The sequence below is a fragment of the Chelonia mydas genome, chromosome 4, assembly GCF_015237465.2.
Source record: "Chelonia mydas isolate rCheMyd1 chromosome 4, rCheMyd1.pri.v2, whole genome shotgun sequence".
Taxonomy (NCBI): Eukaryota; Metazoa; Chordata; order Testudines; family Cheloniidae; genus Chelonia; species Chelonia mydas.
Genome location: NC_057852.1, coordinates 41,873,764 through 41,892,308, shown reverse-complemented (window position 1 = coordinate 41,892,308; position 18,545 = coordinate 41,873,764). Strand labels below are relative to the sequence as shown.

Sequence of the window (18,545 nt, the reverse complement as noted above, 5' to 3'; positions counted from 1 at the left end):
TTTCATGTCCACCGCTTTCCCGATATCCACAGAGCCAGTTATCTCATCATAGAAGGTAATCAGGTTGGTCAGGCATGACTTGCCCTTGGTGAATCTATGTTCACTGTTCCTGATCACCTTTTTCTCCTCCAAATGCTTCAGAATGGATTCCTGGAGGACCTGCTCCATGATTTTTCCACGGACTGAGGTCATGTTACTATAATTTTTACATTGCCTATTTTTTGCACTAAAGTTTAGTGGTATTGTATCTAAAGCCTAACTGCAATGGAGAACAACAAATTACTAGGTAAACTTAAATGATATTCATCAGTGCAAGTGTAAGATATTTATTTTCAAATATGGTAAGAGAGAGAATGTTTAACTCAATGCAAAAGTTACCACAATCAGTCTTGGTACAAGTTCAGCCTGTGTTCATGTGGTTTGTTAGAACTTTTTTATGCCCACAAAGGGCCAGCTTTTAAAGTCCACTGAAGTCAGTAGGAGTCTGACTTTAGTAGGCTTTAGAGACCATGCCTTAATTGTCTATGTTGCAATGAAACTTGACTGTGAAAGTTGAGTGGGTACAAATCTAAATCTTTTTCAACGTCAGGACTTGCAGCTTAGTTTGTGAATTGTCTGACCTACTGTATTAAAGAAAAGCCTTGCTTCAAGTTTGAATTGCTGCCATGCACGAGTAGTGTTTCAGTATTAGTTCCCACACAGTGTAGAATTTTTTCTAGGCTGCTGTTTGGGGAGTTTTTCATACCTGAGCCTGATGCATTTGGGTAAATCTCATGATGGAAGTTGCATTGTATTTTGCCTTGATCCTGGATTGGTCAAGTCTCTTCTGGATTAAGAGGGGCACCTGAGGTCACTTTTCAGTTGGTTCTTCAGATGGAGAAGAGACAAGACCAGAGCATGCATAGCTTCCTCAGCATTGGCAACCCTGCAGACAGGCAGTTCCACCTGCAAACCTTGGAGACTGACTGCCCAGACGTTGGACCAGATTCACCAGTAAGCTCTGGGTTCTTTGTGCCAATCTGGTGAGGCAATGCAGCCATAAACCTTGCTTAATGCACTTGTTAAACTTCTACAAATTCTTTGCATCAGCAGTGTGGTGGAAAGCAGGCTATACCAATAAATATGGCCCACTGGCTTTACTTTATTAAAACCATACCTGTGATTAAACAGAGATTAGGAAGTGGGCAGCTGGAATGCAGGTCCACACCGAGGATACTGCCAACGACTGCAGAGATTTCTTGTCAGATCCTGAAACTGATGAAGATGCTGAAATGGTGACTGTAAATAAAGGAGCTGAAGAGGAAGAGCTTATGTGGACTGAAGTAAAGAGATAATAGATTTTCTGCAGAGGAGGAACAATAGGCTTCCATACACCATGATGACAATGGACATGAAGCTCCCACATTAAAATTGCTTCCCACTGTATTACACACAAAGTGCTCATGCTGTACAAACTGGTGGGACTGGCAAATAAAGAGTAAACAGCAAGCATGAAATGGGGTGGTAGTAATTCTGACACTGACCTCCATCCAAGCCATTGGCAGCATTCGAATGCTACAGCGAGAGGCACAGCACGGCTAAATCACACCTCCAGATCAGCAGCACCAGCACCCCTTTGCAACGGGGCATTTCTGAAAATTCTAAAGAATCTTTGGACTCAACATTCCATCTGCTGTCAAACTACTTCCATGTAAGTGACACCACACACACCAAACATAATTTCCAACACAACATGTGCTGCTAGTTAATTCTTATTTAAACTTGCGCCTGAATATTAGGGCACAGTGTTGAGTCTTAATTCGCAATCCTAGTTTGACAGTTAACTGACGAGTTTTACATGTGAAGTATGGGCAGGAGCTCCTAGTTAGAGCGCCCCCCCCCCCTCAAATGTTCCTGCCCCACATAATTCAAAGAGGTAGGAAAGAGCCTGTTATTTTTTTCAGACTCCATTTACATTCAGTTGAAAAACAGACTCCTGGCACCACATTGTTAATAAAAGACTTGATAAAGACCAGAATATTTTTCCAGTTGCCATAGTTGTTGCCTCTAGGAAATTAAAACCTGTATGCTTTGGCATGTACAAAGGGACAGTGTGAAGCTTAATTCTTGAGAACCTAATTTATCCTGAAGAGAGACCTTAGTGTGTCTGTTTTCAAAAGAGCTACTGTTGGAATTTATGTAGGTTCTTATATGCCCTCCAGCATTGTAGTACCTTAGCATCTTCCGTAGATAATTAATTTTTCCTACACACAGCCCTGTGAGGCAGGGAAATAAAGTAATCTGTTTTACAGATGCGGGAACTGAGGCAGAGAATGATCACAACTTGCCTAAGCTTACACAGGAGGCCTGTGGCAGAACGGAAAATTGAACCCTGATTGCCTAAATCCAAATCCAAAGCCTTAACATAAGACTATTATTCCTGTAGTCTGTATAGTGCATTGCTGTATGTACTATGTTAATTTCTCAATACTTATATCCTCACATTTCCCAGTTACCTTTATTCTACATTTTATATTTAATATCATTTCAAATTAGGAACTTGGTTTTCCTTATTTTTACATTTTCTTTCAGGCTCTCTTTTCAAAATAACGTTAGTAACTCAAAATAACCCGCTACCCCCCCATCTCACCTCCCCCCCCAAAAACAATACCCACAGCGACAAAAACAAAAGATAGAGAAAGTGGTAGTAAGAAAATAGTAGACTGAATTTTTGCAACTGTTAAATATTTTAAAGACCACTGTGTTCTTGGTCTCTTTGTTACACAGTAGTTCTTTTGCCCCAGTCTCCCACTTTGAAACACAGTACCCTCTCCTCATTTTTTCCCCAACCCCTTGTGGTATAGATGAAACGCCACAGAATTCTTTGAAAGCAACTCTGTACATTTGCAGTTGTAACTGGTTGAACCGTATCTAACCCAGCAATGACTAAGCTATAGGAAAAGCCTTTTCAGTTATAATGTAAAGGAAAATGTGGGTGGGGGAACTGGGCCTTCTGGGTCTAACTCATTTAAAATTTGGATAGTAAGTGACAGTCATCAAGAGGAAAGAGGAAGACAACTCTCAGCCATGGATCTGAGGTTTTTCAGAATTCCATTGTCTGGCAGTTCCCCCTGTCCCTGACTGGTGATGTAATGCTAGAGAGAGTGCAATTATTTGACTCAGCATGTTCCTAAGCCACAAGAAAAAGAAGTGACGTACATAAAAAGCACAGTACTCACTCTTATCAGATGAGGAGGACAGCAAGGAGTTTTCCCCGCTGTATGAACACAAGGGAAGTTCTTTGTCCTTGCTTTTTTTTTTTTTTCACTTGCTACATGTGCTATTTTGCAAATGACCAAAATGTATTGCTGACCATGTCCCTTAACATAAAATAGACTCCACTCCAGAGAAATGGCATGAGACAATTAACTGCTCCATTGCCAAATACATATTACTTAGCTTCCCATTCTTGTTCTTTAGCATACATCATAGCTGTTTTAAGTGGCCATAGATTAGTTAGAAATGGACTGGGCTGAGACACCCATCCAAACACGATACCCACAATATCCTCGAACTACTCCACTGCACCAGCAAACTACTAGTGAAGTCTGTCATGTTTTTATTGCCCATGGGTTAGGCTGTACATCTGCTATTACATAGTTGAGTTTCATTGTAATAAATTATGCTCTCACCACTATCAGCTGTCACATAAAGACTCTTTAATCTATATGCCTTTTTCTCTTTACATCATGAAGGACCTTCTGTAATGCAATGTGATACCAAAAGGTTCACTAGACCTAAAACTACATATTGGCTAGCAGATCATCACTGGGGTTTTCAGCCATATCTCCATTCTGCAAATTCATTAAAAACACCTACATTTAAAGGGATAAGCATAATATGATATCCCCATTAAAATGTAAAGTTTATAAATGCTCAACCATCCTTGAAATTATTTTGAACGAAAACAGTTAATTTTAAATCACTCACAACAGCCATGAATTTAGATTGGAGTGCCTAATGCTGCTTTATTGTACTGTGATTATTTGTTAACTTCCTTTGAACAGACTGTCTGAACCACCCGGATATGGTTAATTTTTTAAATCTGTTAATTATGTGATCTTGGTCAGGTCACTTTATTGTTTTATTACTCAGATTGTACCTCTAGAAATGTCACAGCCGTAGGACCCATTCATCAAGTGAACAGGTATGGGCTCCTGGCTTTGATCTCTCTTAGAAAATATCCAAGCATATTAATTCTGAGAATTGCTACATGTCAGTCTGAGAGATGGTCAGGAGGTGGGTAAAACCCTCATTGTAATGTAGCCACACATCTCAATACACTCCTAGGTTTGAAAGCCAAACAGCCCATCTCAAAGTTTCATTTATTTCAAACCTCTAGGGATTCATTCAAGAGTAAGACACAAAATCATCCACATGGAATAAAAGAAAATAACTCTAACATTCAATGTACACAGTAAGTCCATCAACAACAAAAACTACTTGTAAATACAGTTCTTGCCTGGCTCCAAGTTCAGTCTTATAACTGGCATTTATAGGAAGCAGAGTTCAGCATAAACATGAAACAATGTTCAAACTTAGACAGTAAGGAGCAGCCAGTGTGTTGCATTGAGACTCAAAGCTCCTGATCCTGTCTTGTGATTAGCATGTTTAACAGAATACTTCAGAAAAGGAGTACTTGTGGCACCTTAGAGGCTAACAAATTTATTTAGTCTCTAAGGTGCCACAAGTACTCCTTTTCTTTTTGCGAATACAGACTAACACGGCTGCTACTCTGAAACCTGTCAGAATACTTCAGAAATTTCTTCACTAACTGTACCAAATATTATTTCCACGGTGAATGAGACGGGAGAATGGAAGTGTGTACAGCACTCCACAGCATCTTGGATGTTTTTGATTTTGTTTTATTGACTATTATGCTATGCTAAATAACCTGCTCACTATTGAAACAGCCATTGCTGAGATCTCATTAGGGCTGCATAAATGCATTATAAGACCCTAGATAGCAAGGGATGTTTTACTTTGTTTCCTTTAGTGAAAATTTCTATCAGAAAAATGTTTTGTAAAATGTTTTCATTGTTATAGCTGACACTGATAAGGATTTGTTTTGTTTGTTTTTTGGTTCTGTTTTTGAAAGTTTGAGCAAATTCCACTTGTCCATTCTAAGGTGTATGTAGATTTAAAAGTACTAATTTGAGCCTGATCCAAGGTTTATTGAAGTCAATGGCAATCTTTCCATCATTTTCCAAAGGCTTTGAGACTCAGCCTTTGTACATGCATAACTCAAAAAGGACTGAATTATCAAGATGAAGTTGAAACTTTCCAGGTGACTACTCCTCACTGCAAAAGAAAATTTAAAATAATTGAGTTATACGCAATTAAAAATAAATTTTTCCCATGTTTAGCATGGCATTACCACTAAATTTAGAGTTCCTATACTATTTATGGGATTATGGAATACCATAATCACAATGTTTGTTAGCTAAATAGGTGTGGGTCTCTAATACTTTTCTATTGTAAAGCCTCTGGACACAGCCATGGGGGGCTTTACAGATCACAAGCAACAACTGGAATTGCACCCAGCAACATACTGGTGGACAGTGCTATCTCTGATGCCCCCATGTAATACACGTATTTTATTGTGCAGAGCAACAAAAATAAGTGGGCAGTCACATTCTGCATTAGCTGAAGGTTCTGAGAGGTCTTTAAGTGTTGTTCCATGCAGAGCACATTGCAGTAATACAACTGCATGGAAAACTGACAAATATCTAACAATGGTGTGGCAATATATGACAAACCAGATGAAGATTTAAAAAGCCATTCTTTGCTACTGTTATCTATGAATTCTGGACCAGCTGATGGGGCAAGCAGACCTCCAAATTGTGGTTCTCCCAGAAAAAAAATACCCAACAGAGGGCGTTTTTTCTGGAGGTTCATTTTACCCCCATCCCAACAGCATGACCTGTGTCTGGACTGAGATCCAACTCACTTTGATCCAAATTGCTATCTCAGCCACGCAATGGGAGAACAAAGAAATTGCATATCTGATCCATTAAAAAGGAAACACAGATCTAGGTATCATCTGCATATTGATAGCACTAAATGGTCTCACCATCTCCCACCACAAACACATTGAAAAACTAAGGTGGCAAAACAGGACCCTGTAGAATTCCACGAGAGCCATGGGGTAGATAAAAAACAGCCCAATATTTTAAAATGTTGCCTGCTAGGTCATTCTGCAAAATATTTTTTTTACCCTTTTTTTCTGTTTTGGTTTTTTTTTTTTTAAGTTTGGTTTTGCAATTTCTTTGTTTTGCCAATTTTAATTTGCCATCTCACCCATTGGGTAGGACTTGGTCTAAATAAAAAATATATTTTGAAAATTTTCCTTTCTGAAAATTTCCACATTTCAAAACAGTTAAATTTTGTTTGAAAAAAATATAGAAAATTAACAATCAAAACTACAAAAAACAAAGGCATAAAAATGTTTTTGAATTTGCCCGTGTGTCAGTGAATTTTTTTTCTATTTTTCACCAGCTCTATGCTGACAGATCAAAAAGAATCACCATGAATACTTGACCTGTGTGTGTGTATGTGAGATCTATAAACACACACTTTGTACAGTTTTGTCAAACTGGAGTCAAGGTTGAGTACATATTATTAATTGAAGGATTAAAACGTTACAGCAATTTTTTAATTATCCCAAAACAATTGCTACAGACCCAGGAAATTCAAAGGTTAAGATTTAATTCAAAAGCCCAAATAACCTTAACTCTGCCCTTTAGTAATGCCATACAGTTATAACTGCTGCATAACAGTGTTTTCATTCCAGATTTAACTGATTTTCAGACACTAGCATTTTTTCTCCTCTTTATGGTGTCATTCTTGGGAACAATGGGTATGAAGCAAATCTGCTCTCGGAGCAGATGGTGATGCCCTATGTGGTGGCCCAACTACAGCCCTAGTACAGCATTTGCGACGTATAAGGGAATCCCTGGGTACACAGATAACTCCACTGAAGTCATTAGAGTTCCACACAGGCATAGCAATCTGTCTATAACAGTGTCCATTATAGGATCTGGGCCCCATGGCAGGCAGGGGCTATTTTGAAAGAAAGGCATATTTGACAAGGACACATTTAGCGTCACTCCCTTTGAAAACAATGGGAGATGACAGTCATTTAGAAAGAGGGCAATTCTTCGAATTCTGTATAACAGAACATTATTCATCAGCCTCTGCTGAAGAAGAAACTCTCACTTATGGAGAATAAAAAACCCCCAAACATTAATCATAAATAAATTTCAAATGAAGTCAGTTCACTAGATTGCAGTGAGTTTTCACTATATGAAAAGTCTGCTTTATTGCATAGTTAAGGTCATTTGGGGGAGGGGAGGAGAACATGGGTCTAAGACAGAGTGCTAAATTTCTTAAAGGATCCTCATTTTAATTTATTTTAAGTCAAACTAATTAACCTATTTACTTTTAAATGATCAGAAAATTCATTGTGTACTCAAATAATAAGTAGTACAGTATCCTTCATACACAACAAATTGGTTGCTTTAAGTGCAAAACTAAACTCGACAATGGAACCATGACCCGTATTCCCATAATATAGTTGAATGTGTTTAACCACCACAGCTGCTGTTATCCAACAATAAGCTTCTTTGGAATCAGTGGCATATTAGGCCTTGATCTTGCAATATACTCCATGTCGGTGGACCTCAGATTTCAATCGGGCTCTGCACAGGTGCAAGGGTCTACCTGCCTGGAGCTCATTGCAGGATCAGGGACTTATGCTGTGCAGCATAGCACAGTGGATATATTTTCTAGGGTGTAATTAAAACACTTGGCAGTGCTCATGAAGTTAATATATTAATTACAGGATACTTCAGCTAGGTCAGATGTTGAATGAACTGACACTTTCAGCCACAGAAACCAAGCCATGACTCCTTATTTTGAAAATGCCAAAATAATTCTAGTATCTGAAAGATGGTATTCCACAAAAACCAGAGGAAACTAATAAGCTAGGGTAAATGTGTGTGTGTGTGTATATATATATATATATATATATATATATAAAGAGTCATGAAGAGAAGTAAGTGCTGCCACTTTACTCATTTCTATAGTGCTATTACAAACACACATTTGTGCGATAGGACAGGTAAGATGCTGTATGAGACAGAAAAAAATGCAGCATCTTTGTTTACTTCGGCTTGTGGTTTCTAAGTACCTATTATTTACTGTGTTCATTTCTTGACTCAAAGTGAAAATGGGAATTCACCTTTTTTTTTTCCTGTCCAATGTGCAGATGGGGCATATTTTTATTCACTCCATCAATCCCTGCCCCCTACGCACTAACTCACACACATACACCTAGCCAGTGGAAAAGAAAAACGGGTTACTCATTAATCCATTCTACAAAGCTTTCCAAACTGAAATGGGTGGGTTTACATCTTCAGTAAGGATCAATAAATAGGTAGGTATGCAGTGTACCTGAGCACAGTTAAAGTGAAGTGTACTTCTTGGATAGCATTGACTCTACTCTGGGCGTATTTTAAAACTAAACCCATCACTATGGAGAGGATGATCGTTTTCTGTCTGTTTTTCTTCTGTTCCAGTATGCTGCTGAGTGCAGCTGCACCAACAAAGTTAAGATACAAGGAGCTTGTAAAGACAGTCAATGAGTTGAAAAAAATAGTGAAAGTTAAGGTAAGCACAGTATTTTTGGCAATATAAAAAAGTCTGTCTATAAAATGTTCTCAGTACGTATTGTTGAGAATAAACCTAATGGGAGTATCTAAAAATACTAATTTAATTTTTTATTCTAGGATGTTGAACTTCTGAATATGCCAGAAGACTTTGAGGTAAGACAGCTTTAACATATCCTTCTGAATATACTGAATTTATTTTAAATAGGTTCATTCTCTTTAAAAGTGACAACTGCTTTTTTTCTGACACATGACCTGGTTCTCTTAATAGTAGATTTGAAACTGTTCTTAACACTAGATTTAAAAAAAACCAGAAAATACTTTACATAGAAGTTGCTTCTTACTTCTGTTTTAAATATCAGATTAATATTACAGTATGCTGTAGTACTGTATTATTAATACTATTATAATATGTATATTTCTAAAGCACCCATTGCCATAGTAGCTGGATGTATTCCTTGTACTTGAAATTGAGTCCTGTTCCAGACATTCACACAGCTGCTTGATAATCAGTACTACTCTTCAAGGACTCAGTCCTGTGAAGATGCTGTACACCTTCAATTTACATCAAGTGCACTAGGAATTGAAAGGTCTCAGCACCTTGCAGAATCAGGTACTTAATGAAAAACTAGTCACTGAACTGAAGTAACAAAAGTGGCATACAGGCCCTTGCAGCCCTTTCTCACGAGTAGTCCTACTGGCTTCTGAGAGACTACTCATGTTTAAATCATCATTTGAGGACTTCAGTAACTCAGCCAGAGATTAGGGGGGTCTCTTACAGGAGTGGGTGGGTGAGGTTCTCCGGCTTGCTTTGTGCAGGAAGTCAGATTAGATGATCATGATGGTCCCTTCTGACATTAAAGTCTATGAGGAAGGACTACATTACCAGGCAAATAGAGATAAAATTATTATAGTCTATTGGACCAAATTTTCTTTATATTGTGCCTCATTAAAACAACAAGAATAAGTCATTGTAAATTCTCATTTCAGTATGTATATTTACATTGTTCAGTTCCATGAACTATTATTATACATAAGAGTAACATTTAAATAAGTCAGAGAACGCCTGCACCCAGTGGAAATTATCTCACTGCAGGACATGTAGTAAAATTAAATGTAAAGAACAAAAAGTCCACACGCTTCAAAAGTTTAGAAGGTGAATAAGTTCCATTTGTGCTTTCTTCTGACATTCACCAATGCAGAACTAAGTTTTAGACCTAACATGTACTTCTTTAATATAACACTTAGCTAAAGCATCAGCTGCTTTCGCTTTAACTGCAATATACAGATTTGAGCAACAGCAAATACTTCAGAAAACTTAAAACAATTTTTCTGACTAGTATACAAAGATTATTATTAGGCATGGTGATTCACCAAAGCATGCATAAATTGTTATGCTATTTTTTCAGCTTTGTAAACTTACTGCAGAACAAAAGAAAGGAAAAACTCACCTTGTTTTGGACTGTTTTGGCTACACTCCTTATGGTCTTTACTTAGCTTCTGTTACTTTCAAGAAAAGAGAACAAATTTTATAAGCATGCATGACCCACACAGACCTCCTCTATGTCACTGCTGGGAATACATGCAATGCAAAATCCCACGACATTCAAATTGTTGGGGATTTTTAAAATGTCTTTGAATGTCTACATTTTCATGTCAAAGTGAAAATAATTGGATGATTAGCTGTTGTGTCACTGAGATAAACTTGCCACTATCCCAGAAATAAAGCGACTATAGCTAGTGACTAACTGCTTAATCATAACTTTTTCAAAACAACATTGTCAGCCAAGCTCAGGAAGAGAGATAGTGGTTCACTTACAACTCACAGTACAGTTCTAGGGTCTCATCCTGTGAGGGCTGAACACACCCTTTGATTTCATTAAGAGCTCAGCATTTCTCAGAACACATTAAACTTGTCACTGCTGCAATCCCTTAGTGCACAGATAAAGGGCTTAAAAGTAATCATACTTCACGGTCAGTAAAGATCTCAAATGCTAACGATTGCACTGGGTGTTTGTGGTCTCTATCATCTGTGTTAAACTTGTATTGATTGAATTACATACTTTTCCAACAGGTTAGCCATGAAATCAAATGTGACAAAGTCAGGGCTAGTGTAACTGAGTGCAATTACCCTGAAATCAATGAAACTGTACCTGCTTATCCCAGGGCTGAATTTGGTCCTGTACATACAGGAAGAAGATTGCCTTACACATGACCCAAAATTCAGTGGTTTGTCACAGTCGGTTTTGACTTCCTTGGAGCTTCCTGTGAGTGGACTGAGTGTTAGCCCCAATGCAACCCCACACAATTCTTGTGTGTTCACCAGTTCACAGTAGTGGGTGAGGACAAGTTTAAACAAATGACAACATCAACAAAGAGAAGAAAATATACTGAAGTTGATAATCTTGAGGCAAAATTAGTTCAACTGCAAAGAGGAATGTGGTCAGATCCTTAGCTAGTAAGAATAGACATAACTCTACTGAAACCAATGGCACTACGCTGATTTGCGCTAGCTGAGACTCTGGCACCATGGTTCCTAGCTCAGGAAGTGAAGGTTCTTCAGGGTAAGCAGCAACATTATTTTGAGTCAGACGTAAAATACCCTTTACCCATTGCTGTAAATTACTTCTGATATGGCAACTGTGCACGTCTGCTTACCCGTTCTCAGATGTCACCAGCTTCCCATGACTTTGGGGCAAACTTTAACATCTATCAATCAGTATTCTTAGCTATGCATGAATAGTCTACAGGCAGAATCCTTGTGTTTATTTGACGGTTAGCCAATCTAGAGGTAATTGTTAAGTCAGCAAAAAAAAAAAAAAAAAAAAAAAAAGCTGTGCCTATACGAGAAATGCTGGTTTCTCAGCTCATCACAGATGAGACAAAAAATGTTTTCAGTTTCAGCTGGAAAATTGAGCTCTTTAAAATGAATGTTTTTTTTTTTCCAGTAAGTTAGACTGGTTACAGTAAAAAGCCTGAGACAAACATGAATGTGTGGTTTTTAAGGAAAATATAATGCTATATCTGACTGACATAAAGGGTTTCTGTTAAAAATGTTCTATAAGAAATACACAGTGAGAACATCATCTGGTCCTTGCATGAGAAGCAAATACATTGACACTTTGTGTACCGGATGAGATTGAGTTTGGGTAGCAGTTGGTATGCAAAACAAAGATGACGGTTTTATCTCTTCCTTGATGTGCATAATCAGCATTTCTGAGCGTTTTTTTCTTTGGAAAGTGCAAAGCAGGTTAGAAATTGGCTACAGTAAACAATGCTGCTCTCTCTCCATTGAGTAGCTAGTTTCAGCGGTAGTTTCCACAGCTATGCATAGGAAGGAAAATGACCACTGTGCAGGATGGGAGATTCTGGATGGGTCAAAGTGTCATGCTGCCGGTATTAATAAAATTAACGAACCATAGCAATACGAGTGGGGAAAAAATAGGCAACTTTTGCTCTGGGTATAAGTGCAACTAGGAAAATTTATGCCATGAGACCAAAGCATAAAGAAAAATGAGATAATTTTCTCACAGTAGATACAATTGTTGCTCGATTATCTGTCCTATGGTTTAAGGTGCATCTGAGTTTAAAGCTGAAATAACAGCATTGTGATTTAATAGGATGAAGGAAATCTGGGAGCCAGAATTCCCTGAGTTCTTGTCCCACCTTTGCCCCTAACTCCCAGCATTGCCCTTAAGCAATGCACTTAATTTCTCCATCTCCATTCCTTCATCTGTTTAATGGGAATATTTAAGATTTGTACAGTGCTCTGAAAATATAAAGCCCTATGTAAGTTCTAAGTATTATTAAATGTGACGTTAGAAATGGCATGGAGGATCAAAATGCGTATTTATATATACACAAAACGAAGACTTCAGTAAGGCATTCATTACTTATGAGAAGAAAACATTTCTACTTATGTATGTCAAAAAAACCCACTAGATATAGCAAGATTCATTTCTGGATTAAATTCTTGTTTGTCAATGTGTTGATTAATGGCCAAAGAGAGATTTTATGAGTTGTCTATTTTAAAAATATATGTTTAAAATTTGTCAAGAGGCAGCCAGAATAAGGGGTACAGGCTCTTTTATAGTGGATGTGTATAAATCAAAATAAGTAAACTTTAAAGAAGACATGAGTTAGATCTCATTAATTTGTTAGAATGAGAGAACTCTGCATGTGGAATCATAGAAAAAAACAAGCAAATGTAAAAAAGTGTTAGTTTACTTTCTAGAAATATTTGGCAGTAATTTAATTACTTTCAGTGTTTGTCTTCCAGAGTAAATGCCTGTCTTCTGCGTTCAACTGCTTCCAGAATGCAAGCTTACACTTAGAACCAGCAAACAGCCAATCATCTCGTAGTTTTGAAGTCATGATTACGAGGCTGAGGAGACCAATTATTACACACACCATTACTGACATGGTAGGATTGTTTGACATGTTCCCTAACTTAATAATTGCACCATATTTTGCATAGTTTATTATGTCCTAACTGTAAAGCTTGGTAGAAGTACAGATTCTTCTTTAAGTTTTACTAAGAGTGAAAGATGTAAATATACTTAGTAATTCTTTCTAAGATCACACTCCTTCTGGTCCTACTAATCAACTGTTTACATGTAGCTAGATAATGGGAAATGTGTAATATGGAGGTCAGGTTGTTTCCTGATTAGTGTAAAGGAATAGGAATCAATGGATGTAGGTGCTTCTTCTGACTGCCACTGGTTTACTTTGTTACTACCTAATCTTTCTATACCTCCATTTTCCCATCCGTTACAAGAAGATAACACTACTTACCCACTTTTAGTATCTCACATATTTTTCATTCAATGATCTCAAATTATTATTTGTTATCATACACTTTTCAAATCCAGCATGTCTGATAAGAAGCCCTTTTCTTTGTCTTCCAGAATTGTTCTCCATGTGAATCTTATGCTAAAGAAGCCCCCAGACAATTTTTGGACAGCTTTCTATCACTGCTACAGGAGGTAATTAACATTCATTGTTCATTATAAGTTTTTGGCATTTTGCCTTTCATTTTGCCGAAGTCTTTTAGAACATTGTAATATCCATTATTTTACAACATTTTTAACAATACGTTGTTTTCACAGCGAATCATAAAACTTCACATTTAGGACACAATGGATATGAAGACTACTGGACATCCACTATTTAAAGCAGACACTATATTATGTAAGACAACAATGAAAATGTAAATATTGTGTATTGAACATTATGATGTGTTGTATGTTGGGTACATTAGTGATGGACCTTCCTCAAAATGTTTAGATGAGTTGGATAGTTATTCAAAGCTTATCTGAACCTCCCCTCATGCTGGAAATTAGGCTCAAAATTTCTCAGGAAAAGGTTCTCTCATGAGATTTCAAGTATTCCCCAACTTTAGCTGGTTTAGAAATACCATGAGTAGCAGCCTTGTTCTTGTTTGATTCCAAATTAAATAAACAGACTTATTTGAACCTTTAAAAAAAAAGAAAGGAAAAAAGGCAAAGAAGAAAAGCTAATTAGAATTTCTGAAATCGCAAGAGAGTTTGATTATGATTTTATCTGGACCAATTTGTTTATTTTCATTATCACACACACACAATTTTATTTATGGGTATTTGGAGCTTTTTGCTAGTCAACTACTGATAAATATACTGTATTTTACTTTTATCAAAAGTACATGTTGAAATATTTATGTTGTATAGAGACTAATATTTTGATATTCATTATTTTAAAATTACTGGAAATACATTTACAACCCAAACTGTATAAAATGGCCCTGATCCTTTTCCCTACTGAAGACAATGGGGGTGTTGCCATTGACTTTAAAACGAGCTGCATTGAGCCTTAAATTTTAAGAAGTGAAAATCTAAAATCTCTTGGATATACAGAGTAATATTTCAGGAGCTCGAAGTCAGGCACCTTTCTGATTGTAAGCGCCAACACTCATACACGTTAACATCAAAAATACAGCAGAGGCACTTGTTTAAACATAATTGGTTTGGTTGGCCTTCATCCCCTTGCACATCATCAAGCAATAATTAAAGATTGCTGGACTCTGTGCACCTCAAAAGCATATTGTCTGCTTAGAAGGGCAATATTTTAATGTTTTTGTATTCTTAGTCATGTTCCAGAACACTACTTCTCCTATTTACCATTCAATTATATTTGTGGTCTCAATTTTAATTGCAATTTTTAAAAAAAAGCAAAGATATATAATGTGAATTTTTATTGTACAAGTTCTGAACCTGGGTGTAGAACTCTGCAGCTGTGCCGCTGCAGTGTAAGACACTTCCTACATTGTTGGCTTGGAGTTTTTCTGTTAATTTACCTCTCTGAGAGGCGGTAGCTCAGTCGACAGAAAAATGTGTCTGCCAACATAGCCCTGTGCAGCATAGCACTGGGGTTTAGGTCACAGCCCTGCGCAACATTGGTAGGTCGATCTAATTTTTAACGGTAGACCAGGCCTACGACTGAAGGTAGCATTTATGCCTTCATAAAATAAAAGTAAATACCATTCTACTTAAAAACTAGGTTTGAGCTGCTTAGTTATATGTCACCATAGTTTACTTAAAATAATATTGGGCACTTCTATAGAACCTTCCATTTGAGGAACTTAACATGCTTTACAAGCATCAATTCCTATAGCCTCAAAAAACACCCTGTGAGGTAGGTCTCATCCCTAGATGAGGAAAGCGAGGTGCAAACAACTTGCCCAAGACCACACAGGAGGTCTGTAGCAGAGCCTAGAATACAGCTCCTGACTCCCACAAACAGCTTCCTCCCATTTAATTCCTACTTCGCAGGGATGTTTTGCAGGTGAAGGAAACTGAAAATAAACCTATTTCTAAGTGTATTTCACACATTTTAGTACATTGGAAAATGACTATAGGATTAGCTGTTATGAGAGAGAGGTACCATTAGACACATAAGTTCATTTCTACCACTATCACACTAAGCTCTGGTAAAGAGAAATTGGTGAGCAAAGAATCTTTCAATGTCCATTTCCAAGTGCCCTGCATCTTCCTGGAATGTGCATCACTTTAAATACATGTATCTGAACAGGGAAAAAGATTGTCAGTCAGAGGATAAAGTTGCTCTTGCATCATCACTGCTTTTTGGCTGATGACATTTTAAATTTGATTTAGATATTTTTGCTTTATTTCAGAAAATGATTGTTCCCTTCTAAATCAGTGTTTCCATTTTACTGCCTGAGTATTAATATTCTAAAAATTAATGGTAGCTAATAAGAACTTTTAAATGCCCTTGGGCACCCCTTTATTCTAGTCTCTATTACTTTGTTATGCACAAAGTTCTTTAACTGACCTACTGGTAATCAATATGCAAAGCTATTGCCGTGGCTGAGAGATTTGCAGTTATAATAGTTAAAGAAAATCAGGACAAATATTCTCCAGATGACTGGAGAATATTAAAGGCAGTCCTTAAATCTCAAAGTGTCAGCTGATATTTCTACTATTAGAAGTTTTAAATTTTTTTTATTAAATGTAACAGAATTCATTTATATTTTAGAACAATCTATTAACAATGTATTTCACCTAAAGCAAGTTCTCCTTTTACTAAATTATACTAGGCTTATAGATGAAGGGACAGATCCCAAAAGCCCTCCATCATCAGAAATCCCACTGACTTCAGGACTGGGCCCAAATATTCACCCAAAGTGTACAGTAGTTTTAAAAAAATATTTGTAAATGCCTTTTCCAGTAATTTGCTGTGCGCATTCAAGAGTGCAGTCAATACTCTAGAGTATCCTTACAAAATTCTACTTGCCCACTTTCCTGGGGAGAATAATTTTTTGGATTGGCAAGAAAAATAGTTTTTCCATATTCACCAATAATCAAGGTAAAATAGTGGGCAAGTAGATTTTGTCCCTGGAGTGGTAAATTTTATGACAGTTTTGCAAGGCTGCTCTAGAGAAGCAATATTCACCAGAATGTCATAAGCTAATTAGTGATTCCTGTCTGCAATGAAATATGATTTGTTTTTGTTATGTGAGAGAATGTGTGGGATGGTAAGCACTGTACCTGTATATGCTTTGGATGAGTTGCTCCATTTTTCAAATTGAGTAGCCGAGCAGACTTAGTGTGAAACTGTAGTTGTATTTAAATTGTACTTAATTTATTATAAAACATTTAAAAGGATATATTTTACCACCTTAAGATCCTTTATAAAAATCTTAGTAAACTATAATAAAGGACAATTTAAAAAAATTAAGTATTTTAACACCATGAAGAATTAATAAGCTACATCCTGCCTGGCTAATACTGTCTAGGAATAATGAGTTACTACATTATATACAATGAAACCTGATTATAGGGTAAAATTCACTTCTATGCAGTTCTAGCACAAGGACTGTGAACTACTTAAATTATATTTAAGCCCTCAAAATAAGCCTTATGTAGAATTTAAGTGGTACCTGGGCCTCGTGTGAGCTACTTTACAAAAAGTGAGTTTCACCCTTAAAGAGAAGTTTCCACTGTGTTTCCATCTCACAGGCCATTGGTTAACTAGATTATTTAAAAAGCTTAATTGTGCAAAATTTATTTAAGAATCCTAGTTTTTATAGCCTTTCACTTCTCTTCTAGTGTCATTTATTTATTTTACTTAGGCTTGCACTCACCTCAAAAGCTACTGGTCAAAGGGTCACTGAAAGTGTAGGGCAGGTTAATATATGTGCACAGTTCTCACCAGGATTTGAGAAATGGAGTGTACTGGACTAGGATACATTAGCTGAATCCTAAACTGAGAACAGCAAAATCAACGTTCAACATAAATGTGTCTCTCTCCTTCTGGCATCATCATCAGAAGAAAAAAGAAGAAAGCCTATGAAGAAGTTAGGATGTAGGAAGAGTTGATCTGTGAAGTTTTTGAGATGTGTAGCCAGTCTTAATGTAGTCACAATTATAAACTGAACTGTCTGTGTATTAACAGCCTTTGCAGCACCATCTACTGCAAAACAGGGTGAAAGTTCCTATAGCTGTCTGAGTGCTTAAAGCAAGTCACAGAGGCTCATTACCTCCTAGGGAGGATTAACAACCTATTTATGATTTTAGATATAGGTGTCCTTTTCAGACACCTCTATGTGTTTTAGCATGGTTTATATAACTCCTGTATAGTAGTTACATTTTAAAAGAGATTCTATTTTTATATCAATTGTCTGATTTAATTTAATGATTATTTATTGCCTATTCATGAAAAGCTGATACTGAGAACCATGTTGTATATTTATATATAAAGTCACCAAATTTATTTAAAAGAATATTACATTAAATACTGTTCAGCTGATATGATTGTTTCTTGTCATCTACTAAAAACTTGTAGCATGTGTACCTTACTTCTGCGGGCCAAGATAAGCCATCTATGGAGGCTATTCTTTAACCTATGTAGTCATAGGATTTACCATATTAGATCAGGCCACTGACCTCTCCCACTGAATATCTTTCCTGAATAAGTGATCAGTACCTGATGCATTCAAGGAAGGTAAACCACCATCCTCCTGCATTTTACAGAATTAGTTATCCACTGCCATACAGTAGGAGGAATGCCTTCCTCACCCTATCAGGTAGTTCCTTTATGTATGCCCTGATGTATCAGATTTGTTGACTGCTAATACGATCACTGTTTTTTGTGGTCATTAGTTAGCCAAAGCATTTGACTCTATTTACTGCCACAATGAAGCAGTGAAGTTCACAAGATGACAATATGCTGTGTAATGCAGTATTTTCTTTTATTTGTTCTTAATTTACTGCCTTTAATTTAATCAAACTAATGATATAAGATAAAAAGGAGGGATTGATCAGTTTTCACAATGCCCTTCAT

General features: G+C 36.8%; 1 protein-coding gene and 1 long non-coding RNA gene across 3 annotated transcripts in view; one reads left to right on the top strand and one right to left on the bottom strand.

The window, feature by feature from the left end:
• The window catches only part of LOC119566094, a 54,711-nt gene that overhangs the window by 30,231 nt on the left and 5,935 nt on the right, over positions 1–18,545 (bottom strand). Inside the window, exons 3-4 of the long non-coding RNA XR_006290423.1 lie at positions 10,160–10,214; positions 1,157–1,254 (exon numbers count right to left, since the gene is read on the bottom strand). This is a non-coding gene — a long non-coding RNA (uncharacterized LOC119566094). The remainder of the gene's footprint in view (positions 1–1,156; positions 1,255–10,159; positions 10,215–18,545) is intronic.
• Positions 8,336–18,010, top strand: IL21 (interleukin 21). Of its 2 annotated transcripts, XM_043545491.1 has the most exons (6): positions 8,336–8,476; positions 8,619–8,709; positions 8,829–8,864; positions 12,988–13,131; positions 13,616–13,693; positions 13,817–18,010. In XM_043545491.1, the coding sequence occupies exons 2-6, from the start codon at positions 8,620–8,622 to the stop codon at positions 13,838–13,840; spliced, it is 372 nt and encodes a 123-aa protein (XP_043401426.1). In that variant the 5' UTR covers positions 8,336–8,476; position 8,619; the 3' UTR covers positions 13,841–18,010. The 2 variants fall into 2 exon arrangements, with proteins under 2 accessions (XP_043401426.1, XP_043401425.1); XM_043545490.1 differs by lacking the exon at positions 8,336–8,476 and having other exon boundaries at positions 8,491–8,709.